The sequence below is a fragment of the Neopelma chrysocephalum genome, unplaced genomic scaffold (assembly GCF_003984885.1).
Source record: "Neopelma chrysocephalum unplaced genomic scaffold, ASM398488v2 Primary Assembly neopelma1_61b, whole genome shotgun sequence".
Lineage (NCBI taxonomy): Eukaryota > Metazoa > Chordata > Aves > Passeriformes > Pipridae > Neopelma > Neopelma chrysocephalum.
Window position 1 is genome coordinate 9,769,491 of NW_020897717.1, and position 15,507 is coordinate 9,784,997.

Below are 15,507 nucleotides of genomic sequence, written 5' to 3' on the forward strand. Positions count from 1 at the left end.
GAACAGGTGGCACAAAATAATTACATTTTGATTTTTTCTTCTAACACTTGGATTTAAATATTCCCTAAATGTAATTACCCATATTTGTTTAGAATGAGTGGAGAATATAAATTGTGGGATTGCTAATAGTTCTTTTTTTTAGGACATGTTAATAATTCAGTCACAGTGGATGATGTGAAGGAACTGAACTGACTGATAGAGAAGATAATTTTATTACATTGAATATTATTTCTTTTTTCCCCCAGTAACTTAAATTTTGGCTTTTTCATGAACAGTTTGTCATATGAGACCAGTTAAAGTTAACTTTGCAAAATGAGTGACTGTTTCTGCAATGTGTGACTTGATTTTGCCATGAGCAGTGATGCATGAATAAAAGCCTCACATTACAGTACTGCCTGATGGTGATTTTGAGAATTTACAAAGCTGCTCTGTACAATGCTACTTTTCTCAAGGTGTGTGTATTTTGGCAGGATAGCTTGGAGACTCTCATCTGAACTGTAATCTCCACATAAGCTGGTAAATTTTGTTTGGAGAAAAAATATTTTTAAAAATCCACAACCAAAGAAACCACAAACCATACAAAAAAAACTCACCCACAACCCTTGTCAGATACCAACTGCTCTTAAGCTAGCATAATCAAAGGGTTGGAGACAGGATAAGATAATAATTAAAAAAACTGTTCTTAATATTTCTGCAGTTTCTGAAGACCTACAGGTTTGAAATTCTCTTCAGGAAGAACGTTTTTCCTCAAGACAAATGGAAAAATGGGTGAAGTAGTAGAGGAATTTGGGGGCAGATGTGTCAGATGTAGGAACAAAAATTTTAAGGAAGCCCTATTGTGACCAGTTGACAAAGATGATCTCCTGGAAGTCATAATTTTTTTGTGACAACAGTGACAAAAATTAAGACATTGCATGATCAGACTTCTATCGTTTAGGAACAGAAACCTCAGCTTATCATTTGGAATAGATGGGATGTTATCCTTAAAAAAGGAATGCCTTTCTTCTGGTTATCTTCGACATGGTCAGAAATCTCAGTGAAATGTGCTTTGCCTGAATGTCTTGCATTAACCAATGTTGGCTGTAACGTGTTTTGACTTCTGTGGGGGAAGGATTTTTAATTTACTAAGTGCCTTCTAAATCAGGTTTGTGCAACACACAGCCTTGTGCAGCACCCCACACCATTTGTTTAATTTGCCAGCAGTGAAGGTGGTGTCTGTAAAGCATCCTCATTTCGGCTGGCCAGACAGGAGACACATACTTGGAGGCAGCCACAGCTGTGCTGCCTCTCTCAGCAGTGGGTCAAAGCCATGCAAGTGGGAGGGAGATGAGTTACTTTGAGGTGGAGTTGGGAGAGGAGCACTGATGAGATATGAGCGCTTCCTATAGGGAGAGCTTTGAAGAATAGTGAGTAAGGAGCATGGGAGAAATGGGAGAGCATTGCAGAGAGGATGGAGGACTGGCAGGGGTGGAAGGGGAGAGCTGCAGGGACCACAAGTGATTTTGATGTGGGTGAGGGCTGTGGTTGGTGTTACACAGTACATGGATTCACTTGACTTCTGGGTGTAAGTTGTGAACTGTACAAGGTTTTCCCTCACTTTCTGGTAAAGCAGGAAGTAGTTTGGAAATGGATTCACCTCTATTCTTGTTTGCAAACCATTAAAAATTATGATGTGCTATAAGGACTTTTTCCTGATTATTGGAGAATTAACAAGGTTAGCTTCATTAAGGATAGTCTCCTGCTTTCATGATCTTACTGTCTGGGCTCGGAACAGGGAAAGGGAGAGGAAGAGTGATATATTGTGTTGTGAAGAGGGATAGCTGGGGTACAAAGTGATGAGTAAATTGCCTGAAAATGCATTTAAAAAGTGTATTGCAGGCGTAGGGTGTGATCCCAAATCCCTAACTGCGGCAATGGCCAGTGCACGTCACCCTGTCCCAGGAGACTGATGCTAGAAAGTGATTCAGGAGAAAGGCTTCTTACTTTTATGTGAATACAGCATGAATAAAATAGGGCTAAAATTATGCTGTACCATATGCAGGGGCTAGTCTTGCTCACCCCACTGATGATGGTCTTGATCATATCACTCTTATATAAGTAGCACTCATCCTTTAAATTACAAGGATAATAATATCGGGAATCCCTACAGATAAAGCAGTCTTAAAATTTTGTCCATCTCAGACCAAAAATAAATAGGGAAGGTGCTTGCAGTTAATGTTGGAAAAGGATAAAAACTTCTAGGATTTTACTTTTTAAGTAATAGTCTCTTGAAATTTTATTTTGTGACTTTATGAATGCTCTTAACATTCATTCTCCAAGTAATTCTAATCCTATAGGAAAAAAGATTCTGCCAGTCAAATTTATAAGTGGTGCTGATTTATGATGTTAGGTATGTTAGCTCCACCATTGTGAGGTTCAAGGGTAAAATACTCGTTTAAGTGGGCAATGGGCTTGTATTACACCAAATTCAGAGGTTTGAATGTTATGTGTGGGCAATATATGTTTGCTAATCAGCTCACTGTTTCCTGTTCATAGTGGATTTTAACTATATTATTAAGTGCAGCACTACTGGGTTTTGTATGGAATTCTGCAAGCTTGACCACAGATTCAAGATTAAGACTTTTTTACTTTTTTTTTTTTCTTTTGGTAAATCACGATACTGTTACGTGCTCAGAATTGGTGAGTGAGGTCTTGAGTTCTCTTATAGACTTTTCTCTTGGCCACAGTTGGAGGCTTCAAGGATGCCTCAGAAGCACAAAAGTCCATAAAGTTATCTTGTAGCTTTGTTGGAAAGCACTTGGCAAGTTCTAGTGGGGTAGGGAGCCAATCTGGTGTTAATAAGGCCTCGCTTCTTCTTGGCACTACTAACTCCAGAAATTTTAGAAACAGATGCTTCAAAAATAGGCTGGGGGGCTTCCATGGGACATCAAAGTTTAAGTGGCTGTTAGAAGCTGTCAAATCTCTTTAAGCATAAACAAGCCCGAGTTCCTATCAATCTGGAGAGCACTCAAGAAACTTCCTGCTGAAGAGAGTTGCTGCATGCAGCAATTGATAGACAGCAACACAGTAGTGTTCTGGCTTGCAAAGCTGGGGATTTGTTGTTAGGAAAGGAGATAATACTAGCTGTAAATATTTGACAGGAATCGGAAAATGTAGGAAAGGTGATATAGTCCTTGGCAAGTCACTTTTTCAGGAGGCTGCTTTGAAATTTTGCTCCAAGTGCATTGAAGTGGGAGCTTTGCCTAAACTAGCAAGCTTTGTAGCAGAGATTCACCAGCAGCAGTGGAAACAGCTGTATATATACGACTGGTACTTGTAACTACTGTCATGTTAGAGATTAGGCAGGAGATTAGGTTCCCATTCATGTGTATGCTGCAGCTCCACTGTGGCTGCCATTGGGATGCTGTGAAACATTGTTGTACCGTGGCAGTGCTTGTGTGTCTGGTTCCCTTTTGGCTTAGAAACTGGACAAGCCTAATTTTATGTAGTCATTGCATTAACATGATGAAGTTTACCAGGAGGCGTGTCTTTAGTGGAAAGGAGGACAGTGATTCTTTGAAAATCATAAAATTGTTCCTTTTCCAGCAAGGAAGGCTATTAATTCGCATGAGGTGCATGATTTAGGATTGGTATTCCTGGCCATAAGCAAATTCTTAAGTGGTGATGTAGAGAGTTGGGCCCAGTTTTGGAGAATAATTCAAACAGATGTCTTTCAATACTCTGTTTTTCTTTCCTATCAGATTACAGTTATTTGGAAGCCTGGGTTGTTCACTTTGACTTTGTTTGGGATTTCCTAAGTACAGTGACTCCTGCATTCTTAGCTGCATTCCAGTTCTGCAGAAACTGGAGTATATTATCCTTCAGAGAAAACTTGTGGGCCAAGCTAGCAAAAGCCATTGATTTATTGTGGAATATGTCTCCTTAGTCAGCCAGTCTTTCAGGATGTGAAGCTGAAATGTAACTATCTGAGCACCAGGTGATGAAGAATCCAACCAGTCATGAATTTTTCTTGTCAACTAGAACAAAAATGTGATTAGGAAGCTAAATTTGCTGATTTGTTAGGTTTCATTTTATCCTGTGATATGTACTGTATAGTCTCCATATTTTCTTTTTGATGTTCCTGTATCAAGTGCTATTAATAAACAAAAAAACTGCAGAAATGTTGGAAAGATTATAAAAATACTATGGAACTAACAAGATTCCTAGTCAGCTTCATCACTTGGTCACTTTGTGCTGAATTTCCTGTTGATTATTTTGGACACTAACTTTTTAGATTCTGCCTCTAGAAGCAGAGGTATAACCTCCAGAATGCCGGAGTATGAAATGCTGGTTAAGTATGGCACTGCTAATAAGAAATTTTTCATTGAATAACTGCAGAAGAATGTAGAGCTTGATGATTTTCATGTGCTAATAAAACCAGAAAGAGGGAACTATACTGGCTGTAGAATCAGTTCATGGTAGAACAAAACAAACTTAATAATTTATGTTAATATTGAACTTCTGAAATTGTATTAAACACTAGTAAACTTTAGCTTTATACTGTAGCTTTTACAGTTATTTAGTCTATTGGACTATTTGACAATGACTGAAGCTTACTTGTTTGGATTGATTTCTGTAATTTTAGTTTTTATAGATTCCTGATACTATATTAGCATGGCTTGCTAATGGATTTTCTTGATCTTACACAACACATGGGTAGAGGGGGAAAGATTATTAGTATGTCATTCATAAAGGCATAATTACATACGCAGATACAAATATCACTTTTGTTTGACCCTGGATTGGACATTTTCAAAAAGGACTAAAATGGTTGTTTTTCCGTGTAGAACACAATTATTGAATGGCATTTATTTACGTATTTCCACTTGACCAGGAGGCCATTCTTGAAATATTTGTATGTAAACATATTTGGACATAATAATTTTTTTTATTTACTTGCATTTAACTGTTAAGTTGGAGTTGCAGTAAGTAGTCATTTCCACTGTGATTTCTAGATAAATACAAGTCATTATTAATGAGCAACTTTTTTAAAAAAAGGTAAGATAATAGATTTGCAAATAGAAAATGAGTTATTGTTGCAGTTCTATCTATTTTCACAAGTGGACACTGAATTCCTGAGCAGTGTAAGAATAAAGAGAATTTTTTTTTGTCTTTTGCAACTTTTATGTTGAATCTTCCAGTGATTTTTCTGTGAATTTTTGAAGGATTGATCCTGATGTGACTCTTTTTCCTTCCTTAATTCTTCTTGGGTCTCCTTTCTTAAGCTGCGGTAAGACTTTGAGTAGAGGCCAAAATCTAGTGGAGGTTGCATGAAATCTTGCATGAAGTGAGGTGGAGGGAGCAGAAGACAGTTGTCATCCTCAGAGCAGCTTGACATGTCAATTGGTGAAAAACTAAGTTGTGCAAGGATAATTCTTGCATTTTTCTTACTGCTGGGCACCCCAACCCTTTCTTACCTTAGAATAGGGCTACAAAACATTTAGGTCAGTGAGAGCTGTTCAGGTGTCACATGTAAAAGCACACCTGGTGTCCAGTAATGACCCAGGAAAAAATGTGACAGAAGATCGCAGGAATAACATTTTGAGCTTTCTGCATCTCTGGGTCAAAGCTCAAGGCAACGCCTCCACCTTTTCTTACTCCTTGTCTACAGGCTGAAGGGTTGTTGTGCCAGGCATTGTCCAAAGCTCCAAAAATCTTATGTGAATATTTGTGGGTCATGATCTCTTTGAAACCTGAGATTTGTGTTTTCATAAGAAATTTGTGAAGCACAAGTAGTAAACACTAGTAATATGTAGATGGAAATATTTAGCTTGTACTAATTAATCTAATGCAGGTGGGATGGGGAGACTATAATATTTTTTTATTAAATAATGTGTTTTATTAAAGGCAGCAGGTGTGTGGTTGTCAAATGAGATTTTATTGTTTGGTATGAAGTGAACCTGAATAATTCTATGCATAGTTAATAAATTGAGAAAAGTTATTTTATTATATTACTTAAAGTAATTTAATTGAAATTTTAAAGGAAAATAATTATTATGGATGAGAGTGTGGAAAAGAGGAAAAACTCTCTCGCAACATGTATGTTCTCATTCTCTTTTCTGTTGTTTTTTCTCCCTGCCATTTCATAGCAAAAGCATGAATAAATGTAAAAGTGTAATATTAAAAAAGAATCATTGGTGACTACAGGATGAACAACCAAATCAGTTTAAGACCAGTAATTCTGAAGTCCTGCACAAGCTGCAGGGCTCAGAAGGCAGGGCAGGGCACCTTTGCCCTGCTGAGCTCCTGTGCAACGTGTTGTGTTTAAAGCAAGCAGCCTCATCTTGAGTCTGCAGGGATTCACAGCTTCTCACACAGGTGAGGTCCTGCTCGTCAGGCACCTCTGGCAGGACCAGGGCCCTTGGTCTTGCTGACACAGGGCGTCAGGTCACTTGTGTCCCAGCAAGCTCAGTCAGTCACTGCCCTGCTTTGCTGCTGCTGCTCTGCTGGGAGGGACTGAGGAGCTGTGTCTTGCTGCTGTGGCAGGGCACACTTGGAGCTATTTTGAACATATCTCTGGGTAAGTATGTAAAGTGCTTATGCAATACAGTGGTCAGTATAGCAGTTTTTGTTCCCTTCTCTGTGAGCATTGCTTCCATTTGCTCCTGCTCATTTACCTGGCGTCCTTTCTCATCATCTTCTAGAAGGTGGCAAGGGTCTTTCTGACCTGGTGCTAAATCCATTTGTAGCTTATGGCAGAAACTATGTGGATTAACAGATCTAAATTGTCATTTTTACTGTTGGACTCAAGGTGTTAGAATTCCCTCTTAGTATTTTTAATATACTTAGTTTCACCACAACCAGTGAGTTTTTTTCCCTGTTTAAAAACAAGTCTTGTCTTAGCCAGGGGGATGGAGGGCAGGAAAACTCCACATTATATTATTCAAATTAATTTTTAGTGTCAAGCTTTTTCTGCCTTTGATAAGTCATGTTTGAAATACCTGGGAATACAGAAAACCTGTTCCTAGGCAATGATAAATACTTTCTTCTTTTATTGTACTTTTTAAAGGAATTTTGCCTGATACAGAGAGCGTTAAAAAATCCCAAATTATTGAACACCGTATTTTGGAAAAATACAAAACTCTGTTTTATCCAAATAAGTAAGAAAAAACCCAACCCCCCAAAACTTTGCAGATGCCCAGTGGGCTGGATGCTTACTTTTTTCTTCTACAAAGATTTTGTTAGAACTCCAGCGTTTTTGAGAATTTCTGTACTATCTTTTAAGTTGAAATGTCTTGACATTGCATTTTTCCCTAAGTTATCAAAGGAGACTTTCTAGCTTTAAGCCAAATTCTTTGGCACAGGCAAGAGATGCAGTAACTTCTTGATTTATTTTGCTCAAATTATGTTTTGAAATCTGTAAGCTTTTTTAATATGAACAGTATTTGGAAATATAAAGAGTCCTATTTTGTATTTTTTAAATGTAACTGTTACTTTTGGAGTTGTAACTTTCCTTAGAACAAGGAACTTGTTCGCCAGTGTAACTTAGAGTATTGATAAATCCTGGTGTGGTGCAGCAAAGCATAAAAAACTTTTCTGAAGTTAATGGGAGAAATATATCAATATTTAACTAAAAACCCAACTTCTTCAAAGAGATAAACAGTTCCTTAAGATAACCTGCTAATATGAGGTAATTCCCTTCCCCTTACTGAACTTGCTAATTAGTTTTTAGTCCATTTCCACTGATGTTGCTCATGAACTTAGAGCTGTGATACAGAATTATTCATTGTAGGCAGAACTGGTGATGGGCCCTAAACCATTTCATCTTCCCTAGTTTCTGCTTCTTTTGAGACAGCAGATGGAGAGTAGTAACCACCTGTGGTAGTTTGGCCTAGGCCGTCCTTGGTGACCAGCTTGTAACCAAGGAAATGCCCAGATTTACCCGGTATTCCCTACGATTTTTACGTAAACTGGGGTATAAGAAGAAGGGAGGAAAGACCTTCGCTCTCTTTCCTTCCGGCGGCTTTGGAGGTGCAGATCTCCCTGCTGTTGAGTCTGTCGGCTTGGAGAGTGAGGCTTGGTAAGGCCTTGTCGACCTTGGGAGGCGGAGGCTGCCGGCAGTCACCCCAGCGTGATTCTCTGTTGTCCCAAGGAGAGTAGTAAGATATTCTTTGCTAATTCTTTTAGTTGATAGACCTTGGGCTACTGATCGGGATAATATATATATATATATATATATATATATATATATATATATATAAAATTTTGGTTTTGTTCTTCCCTTCCCCTATATTTCAACTGTACATAACTGTAAATATAAGTGTAAATATATTTATATATATTGCTTTGTCTCTCTCTCGTTTTCAGTTCTTTTGGTTTTTTTTTCCCCTCTTCTCCCTTGGTTTGGGGTGGGGAGGGGACTTCTTGTGGTAAGGTTTGGAGACTTGGCAGGGAGCCAGCTCCAAACCATATCACCACCACACAACTTGAGACAGACTCCAAAATAAAAATTTACTGAAGTTTAAAAGCACAAAAGCAGCAGCTTAATCTCAGATGCAGCTCTTTAAATTTACGTAGTAATAGAAATATACTTAAAAGGCAAGTTGTTGGTCCCTGTAATTATTTCCTCCTGAGGTAGCAGTTCCAATTTTGTGGGCATAAGGATATATAGTGCATAGTGATAGTGAGAATATTTTCCTGTTTCATAATGAAACCGATTCTAGTTTGAGTGAAATTAAGAGTTCGCTTCCCTTTTTTTTTTTTCAGGAGGAAAACTGTGGTCTTATGTCAGTAAGTACTTAAACAGAAGTCCTGAAGAGAGCTTTGAAATTCCTGAACCCAGGACAGCCAGTTCAACTAAAATTTACCTGGAACAACCAACACCTAGTCCTAAAGAAATTGGCAGCAGCACTGATTCCAGAGAAAGCTATGGGGAGAGCATGCTGAAGGTGGTCCCACTGAAGAGCAGCCTAACACCAAGCTCTCAGGATGACAGCAGCAACCAGGAAGATGGCCAAGAGAGTTTGAAGTGGATGGACTCAGGATCCAGCTCAGAAGAAGAGTGCACGACTAGTTATTTAACATTATGCAATGAATATGGGCAAGAAAAAGTTGATTCAGGCTCTCTAAATGAGGAACCAGTGGCTAAACTGGGGAGTGAAGATCTACATACCAAAGAGAGAAGCTGCTTACAGAAATGTAGTGTTGTTGGCAGTGATAGCTTCACGTCTCAGGTTGTACCTCAGGAACGAAAGCTTTTCATCGATGATGCTGAGCCAGAAATAGCTAGCCCTACTAGGATATTGGACTCATTAACTAAGTCAAAGAACAGCCCTATGGAACTCTTCAGGATAGACAGCAAAGACAGCACTAGTGAGCTTCTGGGGCTTGATTTTGGAGAAAAATTATATAACCTGAAATCAGAGCCCTTGAAGCCATTGTTTTCTGTTCCAGATCATGACAGAAGCTTGGATGCCCTAGAAAGCAAAATGGGTGTGAGACCTCATGACACTGTAAGCAGAGGTTCAAATGACTCTGTGCCAGTTATCTCCTTTAAGGATGCTGCTTTTGATGATGTAAATAGCATTGATGAAGGAAGGCCTGATCTCCTAATAAACTTACCTGGTATGTCAGATGAAACAGAAGAGGCAGCAGTGTCAGGGCCAACAAAGTTTACAAAAACTGATAGGGATGCGTTGGAAGTAAAGTTATTAGAAACACCTGATGTCTTGCAATTAAATAATTCTGCAGAGCCAAATCGTGTGGCACCAGAAGTGGGTGATCCTTCCCACAAGGAAGCAAATGGACAGAGTGGTGTCACTCAGGGAGCTCTTGGGACCCTCTTTACATCTGACCAAGAGGTAGGTAGTTTGGAAGACAGGGCTCTGTTTGAAGGACTTGGAGCCTGCTCCTTAAACATGACAAGCAAAGAAGAAAGTTTATTTGTTTCCAGCTCACTCTCGGGTGCTCAAGATGTTAGCTTGGACAGAGACACATTAAGAAATGAAGCAGTGTTGCTCTTTTCCAATCAAACTGAAGACATTGGGAAAGCAGAGACAGACTCGGCTTCGTCACCAGCAGCTGAAAGTAAAAAGACAGCACCAAAGAGGGAAGACAAAATAGCAGGAGGAGGGGAGAAGGAAATACATCAAATTTTTAAGGACCTCGACGAAAGATTAGCGATAACCTCCAGGTTTTATATCCCAGAGGATTGCATTCAAAGATGGGCAGCTGAAATGGTTGTAGCCCTTGATGCTTTGCATAGAGAAGGAATTGTGTGCCGCGATTTGAACCCAAACAACATCTTATTGAATGATAGAGGTCAGGAACTTTTGCAAATGCATTTCTTTTTATTCGCTGTTGCTTCCAATTAACTGAGTAGGCGTTTTATCTTGTAATTAGTATCTTCATTTCCTGTCTAGAGCTTCATTATCAGTGCAGCAAATTCACCCCCAGTAATAGCTTCTAGTACTTAATGATGCCATTATTCTTAATGATACTGTTTTTAGCTACAAAAGGAGTAATTACAGTTCACTTCTGCAGAAAATGGAAGGGAAAAATGTTTTGATTTCTCCTGTCGTTTTGTTTTTAGGACACATTCAGCTAACGTATTTTAGCAGGTGGAGGGAGGTTGAAGATTCCTGTGACAACGATGCCATAGAGAGAATGTACTGTGCCCCAGGTTAGAGCAATCACCTACAATGTTTCACATGGAAAGTAGATTAGCAGCTTTCATTATCTCATGGAGTCTCTGTAGCACAGAGCTCAAGATCATGTAGTACCTGAGTTTTCTTTGCTTTTTTTCTAAATGTCTTAAAAAGCTACAGGGCTCATGACTGCTTTACTGTTGAACTGTGGTGGTGTTTGTTATGTCATTTCCATAAAGTGTAATTGTATTGAATGTCTTGTTTAAGCAAGTTTAAGGAATGTTCTGTTTTCCTGCAGTTTTTTGCTGTGGTAACTGAAAAGATGGCACAAAGAGCCTTAAAAATACAAAAATTTATACTTGCAAAGAACATGGGGGGCAAGGGAAGAACCATAGTGGTTTGAAAAATACAGCCCTAGTAGGCTTAGAGATGCCTCTGACATTTTTGATGAGCTACATTGGGCTTTGAAATAGTTTAGAGAGCTCTTTTCTTAGAACCGCTTTCATCAATCATGAGGGTGATAAAATCAATCTCTCTCGTAGCAAGGATGGCACTTGAAACTGAGTCCTCCCTCTTTTCCTTTTTCCAATTTATTTTCTGCTAATATAGTGGTCAAATGGTAGTGACAGCCAAAAATCAGGTGTTTCGCTTATAGCTTCATATTTTAAAAATTTCATAGCTAGCTTAGAAAAGCTACTTCTAGAGTTGAAATTACTACTTCTTTTTTCTGAATTTGAAATGCCAACATAACTTTCTGCTGAGTGTGGTCTGGCCAGGCACTGCAGCCTGCAGTATGCAGGTAATCCTCAAGTTCAGTCTGCAAATATGCTCAGAAAATTTATAAAAAGAGTTACCAGCAATGGAAGTTCTGAACTTAGTTTGGCATCAGGTGTTTATTCTGTTTTTGTCCCACAACTGAAATGCAGTAGGGAACTGTCTCTGTGCATACAGGGGGTAGGATCTCAGCAAAAATTGGAATGCCAGCTTCTTGAGATAAATAGTAAATAAAATCTCTTCTATCCAGGTGCAAGTCAAAAGGGCTGGTATTACAGAAAATAATTCTCTTTACCTATCAAAGCAAATCCAACACCTTTATTCTACCCTCACGCCACTTTAATGCAAGAACAAGATATCTGGGAAATCCCAACAATTCTTGTGTTTGTTAAATAGAATTGTGTCCTGGTTGCTAACATGCATGACAACCTGTTAGAAAGAGGTGTTTTCCTGCTTCCCTAACCCAGCCTCAAACAAAGCACTCCCTAGTTGAGTAGTAGCAAAGATGGAAGTGCAGCCTTTTCCCACCCTGTCATCATTAATGAGCTGTGAAAGTCAAAGCTTAATTTTTCTGTACTTTAATGAGGATCCAAAGAGAGGCTTTTTTTGCCCCCTAAGCCCCAACCAGCCAACTCCTGCAATAATTAAGTGTTTAGGGAGCAGTTGAAATAATATTTAGAAGTCCCCAAATGCAAGAATAAAGTTTTCCGCGATGTCATTATTTCCACCTCACAGCACAGGTGTGGTATCCATCCGGGCTTTTTTTGGTTAAGTTGCCCTCTCCTCTCCGCCCTCTCTGCCCTACCCCAAGCTGCAGTTTGCTTTGTGTGTCTGTAACTGGCGAGCTACAAGTTGAAGATTTGCAAATGCAAATGTTGAACCTGCTCTATGATTCTTACCTTTCATATTTCTTGATCCTAATGTTATCTCCGCAAAGCATACTTGTACTTTGGTGTAGCTATTACATCTTAATTTTTATATAGGGGAGTAATACTTGGTATAACTTAGCACCACAAAATATATTTTGGAGTCAAGTGCCATTCTGTTATGAGCAATGATTCAATAATGGTGTATAGCTGAGTCCAAAGCAGCTTTCTTAAGGCTACTGCTGCTAGTAAATGTTGCTTTAGAACTTTTTGTCAGTGTTTAAAAAATAATCATGTCAATGGACTTTCTCTGGGTTCCAATGTTACAGGGAAAAAAAGCCTTATTTGGATGTTAATTTTTTTTGTTTTAAGGAGTGTACTGTGTCTGTGGAACCCATGTCTCCCCTTTATCATGACAATATTGCTCCTCAAACTGCTTCTTGGAATAAGGATTTTGAAATTATACTTGTGTGTCAGTTCAGTACACTAAGAAATTGGCAAGTTTGAGGGTTTTTATATTATTTTAAAGTTGCTTTTTAAAATTGGTTATAAATGTTTCTCACAACGGGGTTTTTTTCTGCTGAAGGAAGGGCTGTAGTTTTGTGGAGGTTGAACAAGTGTTCTTCACAAAATTTCATCAGGTCTTATGATTTACCATAATAAAACACAGTGACTAAATGAACTGACTCAAAGTGAGTCTTCATCTTGTTTTGAATTTTCCTGGGGTTTTCAGTATTATGTGCTGTGTTGCCCTACCTCTGGGTCGTCAGCCTTCCCTTTCCTTTTCTCTCCTGGCTGAAGGATTCAGTGTAACTTGGCTTGTAGAATTTTGTTTCCATGTGTTTAGCTTGGTGTTTTAAACAGAGTTTGAGATATATTAGGGTTTGGATATGGTAACTTGTATGCTACCTGATTTCAACATTTTGTTATTTAAATAAGTGCACTCTTTAGAAGTATGCACGAAAGGGAAGGTGTCTTTCAGGGTCTGGTGTTGGAGGCTTAGAACAGATGATGAGTCTAGGGCTGCAGTTCTTTTTCTGCATTGATTTTTGAGGTGCAAATTTTGGAGGCAGAAAAAGGAGAGTATGAATGTGAAATTTAAACAGATTTATTTCAATTTAAAATAGGTACAAAATTGTATTGAAGAATTATAGGAAAATTGTAGAAATGTATTTGAAACAGTTGTATCTTTTAAATTGATTAGGTATTGCTTTTTTACAGTGTGAGTTATAAAGTGCTTTGCAGTGAAGTGCATGAGGATGTATTTAAATCTTAAGTTGTTTTATTGGTTGAAGGAAAACATGGAGTCTTAATTCTACAATTTATGTATCAGAAACTAATTCGTGGATGGGGTAGGGATAACAGTGTATTAGTGTGAAAGTTTTTCAGACCCAGGGGAGAATAGAGGTCCACCTATGTGGAGCTTGCTTGCAGGATCTAGGATTTTGTGTTTAAGGCTTTCAGTACACTAGAGTGTAACCTTACATTAAAACAAAGCAAGGTAATATTGGTACAGAAACAGTGATCAGATCTCTGCCATGGTAGATAGCAGGGAATTGCTCAGCTCTTGTTATCCTACGAAAAGTGGAGAGGCAGTGTGACAACATATGTCAAAAAGACATTATGCAGTGTATATATAAAAGAACAAACAACTGCACACATTATAAATGCAAAAGTGCCAAAAAGATGAGGGAAGAGATGGTTTAAAAAGCTGTATGCTGTTCCCTGCGAGCAATATAATTACTTTTGTATGAAATAGCAATTGCTATAAATTAAAAGCAGGGCTGCGTCTTTTGCGAGGAGCAGCACTTCCCCTCTACTGACGGGAGGTGGCATTATACCATTAATGGATTTTGCTGTCGCACTTGCTGGTGCTAATTTGCCCGACTTCTCCTAAGAACTGGAGATGGAAGATGCTGTTCATTTGTAGCGATTTGCATATCGAGAATTGTACTCGCAAGCTCAGAGTCGTGGTGGGTTATAGTGCTGTTGAATCTGTTGGTAAAACTGGATAACTCTTTACTGCTGTATAGTTCTACTCAGTTTAAGAAAAAAAGAAGTTCATGCTGAACCAACTGCAGCAGCAACAAAGCTGTCTGCAGATGCTTAAAAGTAGTGCCTGTGCTATACTTTGATTAATGGCCAAACTAAATCTTTGCTGTTCACCTATGATAAGTCAAATGTTGTTTCTCTAACCCATAAGGGAAGTGATGGATTATAAATCATCCCCTATAAACTCAACACCACTTCAAGTAAAACCATGGGGGTTTTGGCCAAGAAAAACCTATTTGCTTTTAAAGAAGAAATTAAGCACTTTTAACTGAGAATTTCTCCTGTGTTAATGTGGCTAAGGTGACTATTGTGAGGTTTATGTGGGTTTTTTTGCCTTTAACTTTTCATTTAACTAAACCTCTTTACTAAATTTTGTTTTCTGAATGTTTTAAAGTGTGCTAAGCAGCTATGTCTGAATACAAAGTTATTAGTAGATCAGATGAGAATGATTCACTTCTGTTTAAACAGCCCTTTGCTCTCCATGCCCCCTGAGATCTCTTATCACATATTTGTCCAAAAAATCCCCACAAAAACTAACAAAAAATCCCTTGCATTATCCACCTGCCTGGTGGCTGATAGTATCAGCAATGTATCTCTTTATCTCTTGGTTAATGTGCCTTGGTATTCTGAAGGGGGGAAAATTCCAGTAACAGATTCAATTTACATGGACAGAAACTTGAGCAAATGCCAGCCTAGCAGGGGGGCCATTATTCTGCTCTATAAATAAGTTTAAAAAAGAAACACACACACACACAAACCTGTGAATCAACATGTTTTGGTCTAATTGAGGGAAAAGCAAGACAGATGAATTTTGAAATGCAAATGATCACCTTCTGTTATTTAAGTATTGGTTTTGCCAACATTGTGATCTTAAATATAAAGAGTTGTTAACTTTTAAATGCAGCAATAATTGTATGCCACTCTTGATTTTTAAAATCAAATTGGTAACTTTAAAAAAACCCAAACCCTTCATAGTATGCTGAATACTTGTGAGAAAGACATTTGTCTATAGGCATAGCCTAGTCAAGACTGTCTTCAGCTAAAACAGATGAAGTTGAGGATTTACTCACAAAGAGAAATCTCTAAAGTACTTTTTCTACTAACCTGGGAAGTGTCATGTTGTGGAAGCGGCTTGTTGGTCTAACATCTTGTGTAAATATGATGTGTGAATGAGATGTTTTATTTACACT

The 15,507-nt window shown here is 38.4% G+C and overlaps 1 protein-coding gene across 3 annotated transcripts in view; it reads left to right on the forward strand.

Moving 5' to 3' along the window:
- The window catches only part of RPS6KC1 (ribosomal protein S6 kinase C1), an 88,894-nt gene that overhangs the window by 60,190 nt on the left and 13,197 nt on the right, over window positions 1-15,507 (forward strand). For 2 of the 3 annotated variants that reach the window (XM_027681657.1, XM_027681658.1), the window contains 2 exons: window positions 8,746-10,299; window positions 10,571-10,660. In XM_027681657.1, the coding sequence (XP_027537458.1) occupies window positions 8,746-10,299; window positions 10,571-10,660 (1,644 nt within the window). The remainder of the gene's footprint in view (window positions 1-8,745; window positions 10,300-10,570; window positions 10,661-15,507) is intronic. The other variant, XM_027681659.1, reaches the window with a different exon arrangement.